Consider the following 19025-nt stretch of genomic DNA (forward strand, 5'->3'; position numbering starts at 1 on the left):
TCTGAAAGCTAATTGGCTAAAGAGTGTATTCAATTCAAAGTAACAGTACCTGTAGTTTAAGTTCGATTAATTTGATGCATACAAATAAAATGTAAGTCTAAAGTCTTTCAAAGAATCATTTTATTTCTTAAAATAACTTCATTTTGTGTACGATACTATAACTGTGAAATCACCAAGGGAAAATTATGGTGTAACATTTCCACTTTGATCAATAAAGAATGATACTGAACTTGGTTTTATTGTCATTCTGTGCTTAGCTCACTTGGTCCATATATATATAGAGCTGGGGATCTTATGCCATGAAGCATGTTCCACCATCTCTTGGTCGTCTGTCAACATTTCTTCAACAACTTGACATAATATGGGAACATAGCGGTCATTCCTCATCAAATCACTATTAGACATAAAGTTCTGCATGGATTGTAAATGGCTAGAAAAATCCTTGGAAAAGGGAACAGAGTATGTATAAATTTTGGCAGATAGTTAGAATCCTGTATACATTACAATGTCTGTAACATCACACAGACGAGATCACATACAATGTATCTTTGAAACCTTCAGCATATCATGATCAGTGGTACAAATTCATGTCACAGGTCCTAAGTTGTACAACAGGTCCACTGGTCAAAAGTTGTGTCACATGTCCATAAGCATAAGGAATGTCACTTGTCTGAATTCATGATGCTGGTCCAATTAGTCATACAAGTGTATGTAACACCAATGATTTTCACAACGTGGGCTCATCAATGTAAAAAAAACCACCAGACAAGGAAAGGTTGATTTGTCATTTTATTCCACAACACAATAACTTATAAAGACCCCACAATTATAGTTACATTTGATGAAGGACATATGCTACACGTTATTGTAGCTATAAAAAGCGATGAATACACATGGGTAGCTAGGTATTTTAGAATAAAATTTTTATAGTACGTGTTATATCAAATACCAAATTTTCTCATTCTTAGTTGTAAAATACCCAGTATTGGTCATGATTTGGCTATATCTTCAAGAATCCAATGTCCTTTGAAATTGTGAAAAATATTGTAACAAAAGATGACTAAACATCATCACTGATTTTATTCTCGATTTACAAAAATGTTAGCATTCAGCTACAACAATTGAATTGCTTGTGTAAATTAATAGAGATTATTGTTCAATTTAAAAAGTCTTGTAAAATAAAATATTTATCTCAAACTAATTGGATTTAATACTTATAAAAAAGACAAAATTACAATATTCAGAAAATTATAACATTACTTTAAACTATAATTTTAATACTAAATAGTAAATGCTCTAAAATGCACAGGGACTTGGCACCATTCCCAACTCCTATGCATAAGCATATATATGTACATATTAATTGTCATTTTGGAAACTGTGACAAATCCCTGTGTTTATACCTAAATAGACTAGTTTTCACACACTTATGATGTTTAAGGCAGCACTTTAATGGCATATTTGGCACAATTTCTTAGCTATAGGATGTTACTGTCAACAGTGATCTTATGGCAGTGCAATGATGACAGTCTATCAAATAGAGACTTAATATACAAATTTTAATTTCATATTGTAATGAATTTGAACAATGCAATGTAAGGAATGATAATGAATATTTGATTATAAAGAGCTATTTCAGCCCCTTTGACATTGTGGTTATGGTCTAAACACCTCATACTTGACAACTCTTAACTGTTTTACAGCATGTACATAATACTAATTAACAGTAGTAAAGAGTAGAGTATTTTGTTCAGTGTTACCATGTTAACTCAGTGCTCATCGCCGAGATTCCAAACTTTGTGATCTTTTTAATTAACAAGTGCACTACCCTCACACAATCCTACCTGCTAAACATCACTATGGAATTTCACATTTTTGTCATACATAAAACTGTAACAATAAGCCAGACATCAACAAACCATTAGTGTTCATCTTTCCGATTTCAGAATATGTATTGAATGAGTATCAAAATTGGCTAATTGGTCCACGCCAGTAAATTACATAACAGAATATTTGCCAATCTCATATATGGAAGGAATTTTACTAATTGAATTACATAATTAAATTTTATCAATGATGATGTCACCATACTCAAGACTCTCCTCACAAAGACTTTGTTGTTTGTCAGTGGACAAATTGTTCACAAGTGTAAATTATTATGTGTTAATATAAATCTGGTTAATACAAACATAATTAACAATTGTTTTAGGTATTTGTAAAATCTTAAAAATGCACTCTGTGGTATTTTCGGGCTTTTGCATTTTTTAGTAACCAACAAACTGGTAGTGCAATATTTTCCATAAAATATATCATAACAAAATTTTAGACCTAGTACATAGTACATTTATAAATGTAAAGTGTATAACTGAATGCTAACGGAGCAAAACAAAAGTTAAAGCTTAAAGAGAAGATTACCACTAACAGTAATCTACGGGTATGGTTCTGATTGCAGAGTACATAATATGTATATGAATATCCACACACACAGATATGTATAAGTTCACAAAAATTCTAGGTTAAATATGTTCCACACAGATTACTACTACTACACATCTCGCCTACCATTGGAATGTACAGAGTATTTTCATTGATGTAATGTTGAAATATTTGTTCCTAAAGTAAACACAAGGCAGGCCAGAAACATAAGGACATACAGTATGTATCACAAATGAGATATATCTCCTATCTAAAATGACACCGTCTTCAGGAATCTATTGTACTGGCGAGCTCATAGATATGTCATGATTCAGGAGGATATACAGATAGAGCTCTCAGCAAAATAAATTGAAAACAAATATATACTTTGGACTGGATAGTGACCTGTGGTTAATTAATAGCAATTCCTTCTTTTCTTTGAAAAATTCTTCTTTCTTCTTTAAAGAGTTTATAAATATTGAAAATTTTGTTTAGCCTTTGACATTATTATGATAATTTTTTGTCACTCTCCTATCCTTTGGTGCTTCTGTGTCCTGCAATCTGTCACCAATAGTCTATTTGCCAGCAGCCTTTTCCATGAAGTTAGCCAGTTTAACGTCCCGCGTCGACAGACCACCCACATCATGAGTACTGAGTGTTACCTGAACCTGTAACAATGGAAAGTTTTACAATTGAAAACAAAAATACCTTCCAGTTACATAGATAAGTCATTTGTTATTTAGTCACAGTAACAGATTACTCGAAATCGGCGTGTGTGTACTCTGGGTTCTATGTTCATAGAGTATATGTACATTTTATACATAAAGAATTGCTCAGAAGTTTACATTTCTGTATATTTGTAATTTTGTATGTTTCATTTGCTATTTTGAGTGAGCTGTAGTAGCTGGTGGCTACATTATAACAACAAAGAGGAGTGGCGGCCAACAGTCTGACAAACACAAGTCATAATAGAAATATTTAATTACAATTGCATACCTTATTATAAACATTGAACCACTCTGGGTGATGGTCCATCTTATCTGCTAACAGAGCCACTCTGGTCATAAATCCAAATGCCTGGTGAAGACAAAACACAAATGTATAGGTATTACATTGTATCAATAATTAATTCAATAGTCCCCAACAGGATGCCATAGTGCACCTGAATTCTTCATTTCTTTGATTAAGTTATTAATTTGAAGGTAAAAAAGTGAACTGATGTGAATCCTATTCACATCCAAAGGGTTTTGACTATAACTATCTGACCCCCTAAATACTGGTATCTATTATTTTGAGGTGGACGTGATATCAAACGACACCCCTCCTCCCTCTACCACAGCATTATAATTATTTAGCAGGTCCAACCCAATAAAATAATCCCATCACTATCTACAACTGTGCAAGGCAATCTGGATGGATATAGCATTATTACCTCATTAAAATCCTTAAACAGATATTCCTTGTAGATGGCATCTCTCCCTTCCACTAGGCTCCATCCAGCAGTCTTCAATGGAGACAACAAATCCTGTCTCTCTGCATCGGACAACTTCGCACGTTTAGCTTCAGTAGCCTGAAAGGTTTTAAAATTTATTTCTGACATTGTCATTTTCATTAAATCTATCAATGGGATTTTTAATGAGATTTTCAGTTTAAATGTAAATGTATTGTGTACAGCTGCTATAATCTGATCATCAGTTAATCTGCAATTTCAGCAAGTTTTCAACACTCATGTGTCGGAATATTTCGCGGTAGTACAAAATTAACTATCTTAAAAAGACACACCTACCATTTTAGCGAAATATCTGGAAGTGATGGCAGTACAACGGTGAAAGGTCTGTCGACTGAAAGCCGTGCAAACACCTATCATTTATGAGGTAAAAAAATCGATTGTCAACAAGCACCTTGCAGTGGTGTGACTAAAGTACAAATCAGACCCGGACTGATCAATATTTCAAAAACCATCTTATGTGAAATTATATGTGAAAATGAAGAGAGTGTGATATAAACTGATATAAATGTAACTCTTAGATGGTACATATATGTTGATGAAGTAACTTAAATGTGAATAAACGTATTTGATTCTTTTAAGAATATCCGGAAATCGCAACCACTTTTGACTATTATATTTATCTAGCAGTGTTTCCGCTTTTTACTTTCATTCCTCCAATTTGAAGATTTCTCACTTGGTGCTCGAAGTTATTTTCACTGTGATGTTTTGTTTATACTACTAGTTTACCTCATCATCTAGTTTAACTATGGCGGCTGTTTGCCAGAAGCTTTCTGACGAAGACTGGCTTGTTTCACGCGCGCGTTCGTGCATGAAAACAGATCCATTTGCGGCTAAAGCGTGGATGATAACAGCAAGAACTTTGTTCCCGCAAAATTTTTCAATTCAGGTAACACCATGGCCACCGTACACTGGTCGATGTATACAGACTTTCTTTTATGATATTCAACAAAAGAGTTTTAGAGTAGACTCTAATTGTACGTGTCGCCAGAACCCTCTATTTACAAATAAATTAACTTAAATCATGTGGTCAATGGTCATACATTTAAGCTTTAAGTGTTTTAAAAGGAGTGGGTCAATGTGGCTTATATAATATTCTACATATATCTATACAGTATCTGCCACTCAGCTGACGGAGCATGCTACTTTGGCTCAGTCGGTTGAGCCATATTTTTTCACACCTGAGACCTATGTTAAAATTGATCATTCCTTGTTGGGGCACTCGACAGGATCAACATGTAATTTTCCTGTTTTTCTACAATGGCGCCCGAGTTAACCCACGAAAGATTGTTTGAGAGTTCGGGTAATAAAGATTTAGGAAACTCCAGAAAAAAACAGAGGGAGTGGTGTAAAAGGAGCAGGTTGGTGTGGTTTGTACATACTGATAGTGTTAAATGCAGTCTCTGTTACAAAAAACTAACAGAGCATGCTTCTTCATCCGCATTACTCCAGGGGTAACTTTTACTGACGTTATGTTCATGCACTCCTGGACTATCTCATACTGTAAAACTTGAGGCAGCTCAGGTGGAAAATAAAACTGACCAATCACAGACCTGCAGAGTCTTCAATAATTTTCGAATATTACAGAGAGGGCAATGCCCGACTTCAAAGCCACAGAGTCGATGCAGTGTGCCATTATTTGATTCTTTTGATGTCATCAAATGACCAAATTCAGCTGAAATTATCTGTGTCTTATGTTACCTTCAGTTTTACTATAACATAGTCCATGGGTGGATTGTTATGGTCTTATTTCGTTGTTGACTAGGGGAATTGATAAATGTATGTTGTCGCTTGGCTGCGAGGTAGAAAACAGACCATCTTCTTTTCATGTCATAACTTTATTTATTCATTTATTAGAGAGACCCACATAAGGGGAGATAACACATATGAACTAAAACTTTGAACAGCAGATCAGACAAAGGGAGACAAAACATCACAATACAATAACATTTACACATGTGGATGGTTCTACAAATAAATATATATATCATATATATAACAGGATATAACAACAGTGATAGTAGCCCTTGGAATATCAAGGGTGATACTTCTTAATGACTCAGTCACTTGAACTTAAATTTTCCATCCTGGAGACCTGAGTTCAATTTCTGGTCAGGCACTTGACAGGTATGTATAATTTTCCCTGTTCTACAGTGTAATAGGAGCAGAAAAATGCATGACCATGCAGTTCGAAAACTGGAACCAGGAAGCCGATGATCAATCTGACCAGGTTTACCAAATTAGACCAGGGCTCAAGTTCTAGATGAAGGCTCTAGCTCTCTGCGTGGACACTGATGGTCTACACAGTCCTGTTTTGTTCATTTTTAAATGTAGATACTGTAATTATCATTCATATGGTGTTTTTGTTTTCAGTTTGAGGCATACAACTTAGAAAAAGTGGGTAAAAATGTCAAAGAAGCTGCCAAGTTATTGGAAGAAATGTAAGTTTTATGGTAGCTGTTGTATATATCATGTACTTGTATCAAATTAGTTGTTGATTATTTGTTGAATTGTATGTATTACAAAGAAACACATTTTTTGTCAATTTACTATAATTAGCTTCTATCAGTTTAAGAGAATTTGAATATACTAAGTACATTTATATCCATTATTTCTGTTATTGATGAATTAATATTTATAAATTGTAAAATAAAACAAGTCCACTGGTCAAAGTTTTTTTGACCAGTCTTTTTGCCACATTCATGGTAACACAATGTACATATATGTGGTATTGCATGTTTACAAAAATAAACATCCCACAAACTTATGTTTTAAAAGTAAGTATCTGTTCTATTCTCAGGTTTTTGGCATTTCCTGGAGAAAATCGTCTGTGGGCAGAAGTGCAGGCGATTCTGGGTGCCCTACAGTCAGAGACTTCGGACAGCAGAGACAATTTCTTAACTGGTATTGTAATAATTTACCATGCATGGCCTACACAGATACAGTACATCCATAATTTTAATACTCTTAGTTTTTCATTCTTTACTAAAATTTAAAAAAATCTTAATTGAACATGAAGTATTTAGTGTTTTAGATCATTAGTAATACATAGTAAAATGCGGAGGTAAAAATTGAAATTATAAATAATTTATTTGAAATACACCATTTTTGTTTCAGAAATCTTTGCTGCTATTTCCACACATTCTCAGTGTGAAATGTTGCTGCATGTTGCCGACAAAATGAGTGATACTCTGGAGCAGTGTCGCCTCCTTCTCTTGGCTATGAGGAAGTTTTCTAGTCTGGTGGATGAACACGGGGTACCATTACTACATTTACCATCATAGCTATATTATATAAGTATTAAATCTTACTTGAGGGCTTCCGAAAAAACCAACACTACACTAACAATCATACTGGTATATGGTTGCTCTAAGTATAATCATTTTCTAGAAAACAATATTTTGGTATCATTTTGCTGATTAGTTAAAACTGAAGTGGGCTGGAGTCCATGGCCACCATACTTAACAATAAATGCTGTACTGTACAGCAGACATTTTGAGGTTGTATCATATGTCAGTTCAAGATTGAAGTTTTAAATATCAGAAGATGTCCCATTGTTTCCTGTGCCAAACAGTGTATTTTATTTTGCAGTTGACATTGATAGATAAATTACAGAGAGCGGAGAAAAAGGCTGGTTATGTGTCTGCTGTTGAACTGTTATAGAAAGCTTTTCAGTAAGTGATCTCTAGCATTCTAGCATACCTTATTACGGGGGGGGGGGGGGGGGGGGGGGGGCAATTCTTTTGAAAAATATCAACTACACCACATAAGATCTCACAATATCATCATAGATTTGTAATTTAATATGTAGTTAGTTTCATCTGTTTTGTCTATAAGTGCCAACAAATTAATAATAATAATTGTATCCAGCATAAAAAGGAAATCGTATTATTACATTGAATGTTTATTGTGATGCAAATACTCTATTTTGTAGTTTGTGACGTGCTGCCGTTAGTCCTACACAAAGTGAAGAAAACAGATGTACCCCCTAGACAGCTGTATCGATGGTTACAACAAGCCATAGAATTCTATGTGATGTTTATAACACAAGCGCCATGTTTACCATCCACCCAACCCTCATCGCCAGGTATATATAAATACCATCCACCCAACCCTCATCGCCAGGTATATATATACATACCATCCACCCAACCTTCATCACCAGGTATATATATACATACCATCCACCCACCCTCATCACCTACATACCATCCACCACCCTCATAGGTATAGATATACATACCATCCACCCAACCCTCATCACCAGGTATATATATACATACCATCCACCCAACCCTCATCACCAGGTATATATATATACATACCATCCACCCAACCCTCATCACCAGGTATATATATACATACCATCCACCCAACCCTCATCACCAGGTATATATATACATACCATCCATCACCCAACCCTCATCACCAGGTATATATATACATACCATCCACCCAACCCTCATCACCAGGTATATATATACATACCATCCACCCAACCCTCATCACCAGGTATATATATACATACCATCCACCCAACCCTCATCACCAGGTATATATATACATACCATCCACCCAACCCTCATCACCAGGTATATATATACATACCATCCACCCAACCCTCATCACCAGGTATATATATACACATACCATCCACCCAACCCTCATCACCAGGTATATATATACATACCATCCACCCAACCCTCATCACCAGGTATATATATACATACCATCCACCCAACCCTCTTCACCAGGTATATATATACATACCATCCACCCAACCCTCATCACCAGGTATATATATACATACCATCCACCCAACCCTCATCACCAGGTATATATATACATACCATCCACCCAACCCTCATCACCAGGTATATATATACATACCATCCACCCAACCCTCATCACCAGGTATATATATATACATACCATCATACAACCCAACCCTCATCACCAGGTATATATATACATACCATCCACCCAACCCTCATCACCAGGTATATATATATATACATACCATCCACCCAACCCTCATCACCAGGTATATATATACATACCATCACCCAACCCTCATCACCAGGTATATATATATCATACCATCCACCCAACCCTCATCGCCAGGTATATATATACATACCATCCACCCAACCCTCATCACCAGGTTATATATATACATACCATCCACCCAACCCTCATCACCAGGTATATATATACATACCATCCACCCAACCCTCATCACCAGGTATATATATACATACCATCCACCCAACCCTCATCACCAGGTATATATATACATACCATCCACCCAACCCTCATCACCAGGTATATATATACATACCATCCACCCAACCCTCATCACCAGGTATATATATACATACCATCCACCCAACCCTCATCACCAGGTATATATATACATACCATCCACCCAACCCTCATCACCAGGTATATATATACATACCATCCACCCAACCCTCATCGCCAGGTATATATATACATACCATCCACCCAACCCTCATATTTGCAAGTCTCAGGTAATTTTCATCAAAATAACAGTTAATTTAAAATTTCAGTTAATCTTCTCACAAAACCTTAATGTCATTGTGTTAAGAAAACTTACAGTTTCTATTTCTGTATGACCTTGACCTTCATTCTAATCTTATGGGTCATTAAGGTTAAAATCATATTGCTGTTTTCTGATTACCAACTGTCTAAAATGATTGATACTAGATATTGGCATTCCTTCAAGTTCATTGTGGTCAAACAATTCAAAATCTTTCCATTACTGAAACAGTCCATAGAACTGATATTAGATATTGATGTAACATGTTGAGGAGAAGAGCTTCCAGATTTATTCAATTGAATGACTTTGACCTTCATTCTATATCACATAGGTTCTATATGCAAATATCAATTGGTCACAAAAATAATAGAAATATTGTGTCAGTAGCATGCTGGAAAAATACAGGTAATGAGATTATTACTGTATTTTTGCATGTATAGTGCACACTTTTTTTTCATAAAGTTACAAGTGAAAAATTGGGGTGCACACTATACGCAGGTACAAGGCATGGCCAGGCCCTAAGTCTTGGTCGTTGACTTCTATCTTTAATTTCTTGAAAGTCTGTTTGGAGCACACACACGTATCTTCGGTACACATGTTCATGACTGAACACATGTTATGATCACGAATCTTCAGCGTGGTATCTCCAAATCTAAATGACTAAATTAGTACAGTCTGGAGCTTAAAACGATTATGAGTGTGTAAGTGATTCGTCACATTACACAGATTGCTTTATCAATATGTTTCGCCGGCATGTGAAGACTTTGGACTTGCAAGATGTTAACAGAAGTTGAAGCCATTATGCAGAGCCAGCAAAATAAGAAACTAAAACTCATTAATTCTGACCATGTGGCACTATAAATGATGGCTAACTGTAAAATATACTCTAATTAACCATCATTTAAAGAAAACTAATATTTTCTCCTCCTCTGTATTTGTAGATCAGATCTCGCCTACAAAGAAGGGTAAGCGGTTTGTACTGATCCCTGGTCTGTATGACCGTGAGAGTCAGGTGACAGATCCCTGGGGAGGCCTACTCAGGTTGTTAGTACTGATTGGTCAACACCTCAACTGGGAAATAGACGAGGATCTCTTCACACAGACAAGGTATATGTAGGAACCTATTGTCAAAACTGCCACTCCACTGTAACATTCAAAAGTATCACACTACCCTGACATTAACTGTATTGTGAAAACAGTCACACCACCCATACAAGTCTGATGTCTAATCTGTCCAAATCCTTATTTTCAAGTGAGTGAAGTGATTCCATGTATAATTATATGGACTCTGGTTATTGTGCATTGTTGATTTCCAACAGAGACCAACAGTGGCAGTATGTGTTTAATGTGTATAACCGGGCCAAGCAGATCCAGGGAAGTCCTTACACCAAACAGATTGTGTATGTGACCACTGTACTCTTCCTAGAGTGCCTGTATACCTACGTCAGCAGTGTTGACCCTGATGCCTTTGTTGGTAAGTACAGTCACAAATCTTAAATGCCCACTAACTTTTCAAAAAAAAAACCCATAAATTTCTAAAAACAACAATAGCATAAAAAAAATTATATTGATGACCTAAGATGGGGTTACAACACTGAACAAATTCAAGCTTCCCTTCGTAATCTATGGTAAAATGAAGATGTTCTCTGTTTTACCATCTGGCGCAGTGATAGTAAACTAATGCGTGGCAATTAGGACAACAGCAGGAAACATAATATCACCCGTGTTATGAAAATAAAGATTGAATTTAATTTCATTAAATTGTTCATAAGGTGATTTATTTGAGTGTAGAATTAAGGGTAAAGCTAATACCAGTAACTTTTGCGATTCTACAAAAATATCAATCTCGTTTTACATTCACATTTTGAAAATTAAAAACCATTTCGGAAAGGAAGTGGGCCTTTAATATTGATTTTATTCTCTGTATAAGTATAAGTGTATTATCCCCCTTTATTTTTTTATTTGTGATTAACAGGTGGCGCTACAGTTCATGGACCTCTAGTCCTGATAGAAGGATTTGGGAATGATATAGTAAACAATGCTTCACCGTAAGTCAACTTAACTATAGCATGGTTCAATGTCCATCAAAGCTTTCTGTTCTAAGATATATTTATGAAGATATCTTGTATTTATATTTGTTGTTTCTCATTGGCAGTGGCAGGAGATTGAAAAATTTGTATGTTTAGTATTCCAAAGCCACTGCTATAAATCTTATCAAATTTGAACGCAGTTCTGTAGATATACATATTTGAACAATCAACTTATACTAACACGTTTTTGCACTGAAAAATTAAACATGATGACAATAATTAGATTGTTTGTAGGTCATCGATATCAGAAATGTTTTGGAATGTATTAATTCAGCATCGCAATAAAGTTTTCCCATTCAATAGTGCACTTCAATAGTTTACATGAAAAGTACCTGCTCAAATTACACTGGTGCAGAAATTATACAAGTTTTTATGGTACAATCACAGACAAGGTATATGTAGGAACCTATTGTCAAAACTGCCACTCCACTGTAACATTCAAAAGTATCACACTACCCTGACATTAACTGTATTGTGAAAACAGTCACAGTCACACCACCCATACAAGTCTGATGTCTAATCTGTCCAAATCCTTATTTTCAAGTGAGTGAAGTGATTCCATGTATAATTATATGGACTCCTGGTTATTGTGCATTGTTGATTTCCAACAGAGACCAACAGTGGCAGTATGTGTTTAATGTGTATAACCGGGCCAAGCAGATCCAGGGAAGCCCTTACACCAAACAGATTGTGTATGTGACCACTGTACTCTTCCTAGAGTGCCTGTATACCTACGTCAGCAGTGTTGACCCTGATGCCTTTGTTGGTAAGTACAGTCACAAATCTTAAATGCCCACTAACTTTTCAAAAAAAAAACCCATAAATTTCTAAAAACAACAATAGCATAAAAAAATTTATATTGATGACCTAAGATGGGGTTACAACACTGAACAAATTCAAGCTTCCCTTCGTAATCTATGGTAAAATGAAGATGTTCTCTGTTTTACCATCTGGCGCAGTGATAGTAAACTAATGCGTGGCAATTAGGACAACAGCAGGAAACATAATATCACCCGTGTTATGAAAATAAAGATTGAATTTAATTTCATTAAATTGTTCATAAGGTGATTTATTTGAGTGTAGAATTAAGGGTAAAGCTAATACCAGTAACTTTTGCGATTCTACAAAAATATCAATCTCGTTTTACATGCACATTTTGAAAATTAAAAACCGTTTCAGAAAAGAAGTTGGCCTTTAATATTGATTTTATTCTCTGTTCGGAAAGGAAGTTGGCCTTTAATATTGATTTTATTCTCTGTATAAGTATAAGTGTATCATCCCCCTTTATTTTTTTATTTGTGATTAACAGGTGGCGCTACAGTACATGGACCTCTAGTCCTGATAGAAGGGTTTGGGAATGATATTGTAAACAATGCTTCACCGTAAGTCAACTTAACTATAACATGGTTCAATGTCCACCAAAGCTTTCTGTTCTAAGATATCTTGTATTTATATTTGTTCTTTCTCATTGGCAGTGACAGGGGATTGAAAAATTTGTATGTTTAGTGTTCCAAATTAAAGCCACTGCTATAAATCTTTTCAAATTTGAACGCAGTTCTGTAAATATACATATTTGAACAATCAACTTATACTAACACGTTTTTGCACTGAAAAATTAAACATGATGACAATAATTAGATTTTTTGTAGGTCATTGATATCAGAAATGTTTTGAAATGTGTAAATTCAACATCGCAGTAAAGTTTTCTCATTTAATAATGCACTCAACAATTTTACCTGAAAAATACCTGCTCATATTACACTGGTGTAGAAATTATGCAAGTTTTTACAGTACAATATGCAGAGAATGGGAATACTCCACTACACACTGTTATAGGGTTAACACACAGTAGAACCTTTGGTACTGTAACTATTGTTATAATGAACAGTTGCAATCTTGAAATATACATTTGCTTACAGGTCTAAGGCCAAAAAGTCCAAGACAACTGGATCAGCGACAAATATACTGGCATCACCTGGGGTGCCAGACTCGCAGAAAATCATCGAGAGCTTCCTGACGGCCTTCAAATGTTATGAACTTCTTCACTCAAAACAGGAATTACAGAGAGGTAATTGAAACGATAAAAAAGGTCACAGTGGTCAGATATGTAAAAATCTAAATATTCTTTTAATAATGAAGGAGTTTATTGGCTGAATACATATAAACGACCATAATCTGAATGTTTTTCAATGATCACAAGTACGAAATTCAAAACACAAAAAGTTAGTCTTAATATAATGTGGTCTTCAGCTTCTGTAATTTTTAGTTTTGAATACTGCAGCTAGTATATTAAATTCAATACTTTTATATAGTTCATATTTGTTACATACATTACAAAGAGGTTACACAATGAGTGGTTATTGAATATTGAATTTATCCCACACGAGTGAGCTATTTGTTAAAAGTTTGTTACAAAAGACATGAGCTTTAGCTCTGTTACAGAGTTTGTTTAACTAGACAATCTGTTACAGAATTTGTTGGCCTATGTGAAGTGTGGAGAATGGAGACATGGACATGGATGGCACATTTCCAAACAGACATGCTAATATATCAGGTATGTTTGATAACATGTGTCTCCAATTTATTGTCCACTTCATGTCTTTTGTTGTGAAATAGTGGTATATCCAAGCAATAAACTGTTACCAGATTGGACATGCAGTTGATGTAGCCCCTCCGGAAGAAAGATAAATAGAATGGTGCCCGTTAGGGAGCCATGAACGGATGGGCTACATATCAACTGTATGTCAAATCTGGTAACAGTATCTTACTTATATTTCCATAACTATCATTAAAATTCAAAACTATATGTGTATATATATTTCCTGTGTGCGCTATTGATGACCTCACCAAGTTAAATAAATAGAATTTATGAAAAATCATGATGCCTATTGTGAAGAAATCTTGCATTTAAAGAACTACAAATTATGTTTAAATTAATGAGTTAATATTGAAATAAAATGGCTTCTAATTATTCAGAATTTTAAAAGAAGTAGCAACAGCATGAAGGCCAATATTCATATCTGTAATGAAATTTTGTTGTTGTGAATTTCATATGACTGTCAGTACATAATGTAATACACATACTGTAAGTACGGTATACAAAATATTTTGATGGGAGCACTATATTTTAAATTGTTCTTGTAAAACAATTCCACATTGAAAGCACATATATGTCGCTATTAGAGCAATGATTGCAGTTCACTAAGTAAGCTCTTCTTAGTCATTACTGCGCTTGTTCAAAAATTATTTTAGGCTTATTCAGAAATTTGATTGTTACAGAATAAAGTCTGTTTACAGTATATATTTGAGTAATGTTGGAGAAGTGACCCTATCACAATTTGTCTGTATTGTTCTGTTTACAGGGAGCGTTCCAGGACGCCCTGGCCCATCTCCAGTCCTGTACACCGCTTGTCAAAGACTCCATGAAGGTCAGTCTTAATATCTTGACAACAGTTACTTATCCCTAGCTGCCAACCTTCCTTTTAAGTTAGTGTTTTATCTAACGTGAAAACAAGATTATTGTTATAATTTCAGGTGAAAGTACAGAAACAATAATAGTTGACACGTTATCTTTGATTCAAGCTCATGATCATTTAAATGTAGACAAATGTCAGTAGAGAGCTGACTTTATTTTCTTTAATAATCCATAATCACTTAAAATCGTGTTTTGTTCAGTTTTGCTACCCTCACAGAATACAGGTTACTTTGATGTGCATGCTGAAATCACTATGGGATGGGAGAATATAATAGCTTTCTATCAATACCAATATTGCTGTTTCAGACTCGTAGCTCTCTCCAGATGGCATGTTGTTTCATGACGTTAGGTAAATACAGCGTAAGTATGACCACACAGTGTAGGTACAAGATGAAAAAGTCTTGTTATTAAACAATATGTACTATAATTTGATCTGTCATGTCATGTCCTGTTGTATTCGCCGTAATTAGCGCCCAAGGTGCTTAAATAAATGTAACAAAAAGGGGGGGGGGCCTCTTTTTAATGAACCCAAAATGTAAGTTGTGGATGAAAAAATTCATGTCATTGGACACAATGCTGATGTTAGAGGCATCAAATGTTATAAAACATTGTAAAATTCATGGAAAGGGGGCGTTTATACAGCTTCCACTCTTCTCTAGAAAAGGGGAAGGGTGCTTACAGGGGGAGGGGCCCAAATTACACCGAATGCATTATAGCAATTACTGTAAACCCATTTTCTATTGTGTTGATTTACTTTTGTCTTTAAGTTTTAACTCCACAAAAAATGATATTGAAGGATATTTCAATTATTATCAGTTTTTTAATACGAGAATACTAATCTACATGATCTTGATTTAAATCTGAAAAGGTGAAATTTTGTACATACACGTATGTATTTGTGAAAGAAAGCTGGTCTACTGTATTATTCATACATATTACAAAAAAAGTAAATATAGAAATTATTTATTATGTGAGAGCTCATACTTTCATGAACAATTGTAACCTATTTAGTGTGTGTATCAACTCTTTGATTGCAGAGAGCATGTGAGATTCTTTTAGAGGTTATATCATACCTGCCAGGAGGTCAGAGGTCCGATAAAAGTGCTTTACCAAGTGACTCCAGCTCAGGGCGCCACCTGTTGTTAACATTGTGTACCGAGGAGGAGATAGTCCCGTACTGTGTACAACTCCTACTCTCCTGTTTAAAGGTGAGATGATGTTGTAAGAGATAGTCCCGTACTGTACAACTCCTACTCTCCTGTTTAAAGGTGAGATGATGTTGTAAGAGATAAACCTGTACTTTTTACAACTCCTACTCTCCTGTTTAAAGGTTAGATCATGTTGTAAGAGATAGTCCCGTACTGTGTACAACTCCTACTCTCCTGTTTAAAGGTGAGATGATGTTGTAAGAGATAGTCCCGTACTGTGTACAACTCCTACTCTCGTGTTTAAAGGTGAGATGATGTTGTAGGAGATAGTCCCGTACTGTGTACAACTCCTACTCTCCTGTTTAAAAGTTAGATCATTCCCGATGTTGTGTACAACTCCTACTCTCGTGTGTAAAGGTGAGATGATGTTCTAAGAGATAGTCCCGTACTGTGTACAACTCCTACTCTCCTGTTTAAAGGTTAGATCATTCCCGATGTTGTGTACAACTCCTACTCTCGTGTGTAAAGGTGAGATGATGTTCTAAGAGATAGTCCCGTACTGTGTACAACTCCTACTCTCGTGTTTAAAGGTGAGATGATGTTGTAAGAGATAGTCCTGTACTGTGTACAACTCCTACTCTCCTTTTCTATATATAAAGCAAATGTTTAAGCTATTTAAGTTTGTTTAATGATTTAATCTCAAGCAACACCTGCATTGCAAGCATTTTGTTAGAATGTTAAAATTGTGCCTGCTGCTCCAATTCATGATCGTAAAAGGCGACTAAATATAAAACCTTTCTCTCGTGGCTTTACCATACAAAATCATATATTTAACATCTAGTGTTCACATTAAGAGAATATTAGCTTATTATTATTAACTGGTTTGTAGTGACAGGAAAGTTTTCATGAGAAAGAAACCTTCTCTATGATATTTGAGACAGAAATCAAATATATTTTGATCTAGGTAGCTACTAGAATTGACAAAGGGAAGTAACTTGATAGATAAATGTTAGTCTACATGAGCTATCTTGTTTTTTGGTTGCAAATCATATAAACTGATCATGTTTTCAGGAAAAAGCTTTATCTCCGAACAAAACCGACGATACCGCCCTAGGTCACATGGTTGTTTTACTGCAATATGATTGGCCACGTCAGGAACAGTTATTTCAGCAAATAGTTAAAAAGATCAGAAGTCAAGGATCATTTACGTATAACCTGTTCTTCAACTTCATCATCAGTATCCTCAAATACCACTGCTGACTGTTGTGTTTCTGTTATGTTAACTTCTTAATATCAGACAATACTTAGGATTCACACCATAGCTAATCTGAGCATTGTTAAAAAACAGTTCCTTTATCAAAATCAACCAATAGTAATGGTAAATGACAGTTTATTAAATCCGATTTGAAAAAGAACTACAGCAATACAATTCAATTTAAGTCCTCTTTTCAAATATTTATCGATTGGTAGATAATTATGTTTTCAAAATTTACTTTTTCTTCCTAGTATAGTACAAAGGCGTTTCTGCATTAAAATTGTTAAATGTTACTGCTTTACATAGTGATTTCTCTGGTACATAAAATTCCTTGAATATATTAATTTAAAAATGAAATATTACTTTATGTTTTTGTCTTTTTGTCAAGCTTATTTCCATATGCATCATTTGATTTCCTAACCATGGCAGATATTGATATTTTGGAGGAGTTTGCTTTTCTGAAAACACAGGAAGGAGGCAAGGTTTCTCTGGACATCCTTCCTGTCAGCACAAAGGCTATTGCACAGTAAGTTCTAACTTATTATCAAAATTAAAGATTCTTACACCTTTTTCATTAAATATCATTGCACTGACTTAACACCAATATACAGGTATCAGATAGATTAACTATTACCCCTAACTTAACTAGTAGTATCAATTAATAGATTCTACTAATCTGATGGCAGAGAATGGTGACAGTCGTTTCCTGTCTGATCTTCAACAAGACTTGTTTTGCAGTCTTATAAATTTCATACTGTTTTACTGCAGACTGTCTGGTCATTCTTTTGAAATGATATCTACTTTTGTTTTGCATTAACTAATGTCAATCAATGCATGAATGAGGTCATTGTACTGACTTTGTCATCAATATACAATATACAGGTATTAGAAAGATAACTATTACCGCTAACTTGATTAGTAGTATCAATTAGTGGATTTTACTTCTCTATATCTGATGATTTATATTACAGACAGAGAACGGTGACAAGAGGTGTAAACAAAAATGTGAAGGAAGACTTCAAACATACGATGGAAAAACAAGTGGCTCGGTCAGAGGAGAACATTGACACACTTATACGTAGTTTCTTAATGGAGGAGAGACAGCAGATTGTGAAGAGTGTGTGACAGGACAGAGAGGCTGTCATGGCGGTTTGTGTTACAACAGCTGACATGTAAAAGTGACATAATATTATGAGGTTACTGTTCAATTAGTAGGACAGATACTCAATAGAAAATATCACAAATAAAACATTGAGCATATTTCACCAAAGACAGACCATTACGTTATCATTGCTATAAGACTGGACAGTTTAGAATGGAGATATTGTACAATTTAGGAAGTTAAATCACCGACATAGATAGCAACATATCTAGAAACAAAACACATCAGAAAGTGATCAGTATCTGACTTGGTTGTCAATACTGTCAGGGGAACTAATTCTGTGGCCAGCATATTAAATGTATAACAGGAGAGGAGAAAATGTAGCGGCCAGACCGGGATTCGAACCAGGAACCATCCGAACACTAGCCGAGTGCTCTACCGACTGAGCTACCTGGTCACCGATGATCGAC

The 19025-nt window shown here is 35.1% G+C and overlaps 2 protein-coding genes across 2 annotated transcripts; one reads left to right on the forward strand and one right to left on the reverse strand.

Moving 5' to 3' along the window:
• Window positions 1-2267: 2267 nt before the first annotated feature.
• LOC138317794 (pterin-4-alpha-carbinolamine dehydratase-like) lies at window positions 2268-4359 on the reverse strand. Its single transcript, XM_069259687.1, has 4 exons — window positions 4202-4359; window positions 3848-3985; window positions 3412-3492; window positions 2268-3083 (listed from the first exon to the last, which is right to left on the reverse strand). The coding sequence occupies exons 1-4, from the start codon at window positions 4280-4282 to the stop codon at window positions 2991-2993; spliced, it is 393 nt and encodes a 130-aa protein (XP_069115788.1). The 5' UTR covers window positions 4283-4359; the 3' UTR covers window positions 2268-2990.
• Window positions 4360-4565: 206 nt separating this feature from the next.
• LOC138317791 (integrator complex subunit 10-like) lies at window positions 4566-18723 on the forward strand. The gene is given in 18 exon segments (XM_069259683.1): window positions 4566-4811; window positions 6296-6363; window positions 6723-6826; window positions 7040-7179; window positions 7514-7573; window positions 7575-7596; window positions 7857-8009; window positions 10427-10592; window positions 10805-10959; window positions 11461-11533; window positions 13495-13643; window positions 14047-14129; window positions 14938-15003; window positions 15357-15410; window positions 16088-16258; window positions 17270-17435; window positions 17883-17979; window positions 18425-18723. Coding segments are annotated over 18 exon segments (2022 nt in total). The 5' UTR covers window positions 4566-4670; the 3' UTR covers window positions 18579-18723.
• The last annotated feature ends 302 nt before the right edge of the window (window positions 18724-19025 follow it).

The sequence above is a fragment of the Argopecten irradians genome, chromosome 3 (assembly GCF_041381155.1).
Source record: "Argopecten irradians isolate NY chromosome 3, Ai_NY, whole genome shotgun sequence".
NCBI lineage: Eukaryota > Metazoa > Mollusca > Bivalvia > Pectinida > Pectinidae > Argopecten > Argopecten irradians.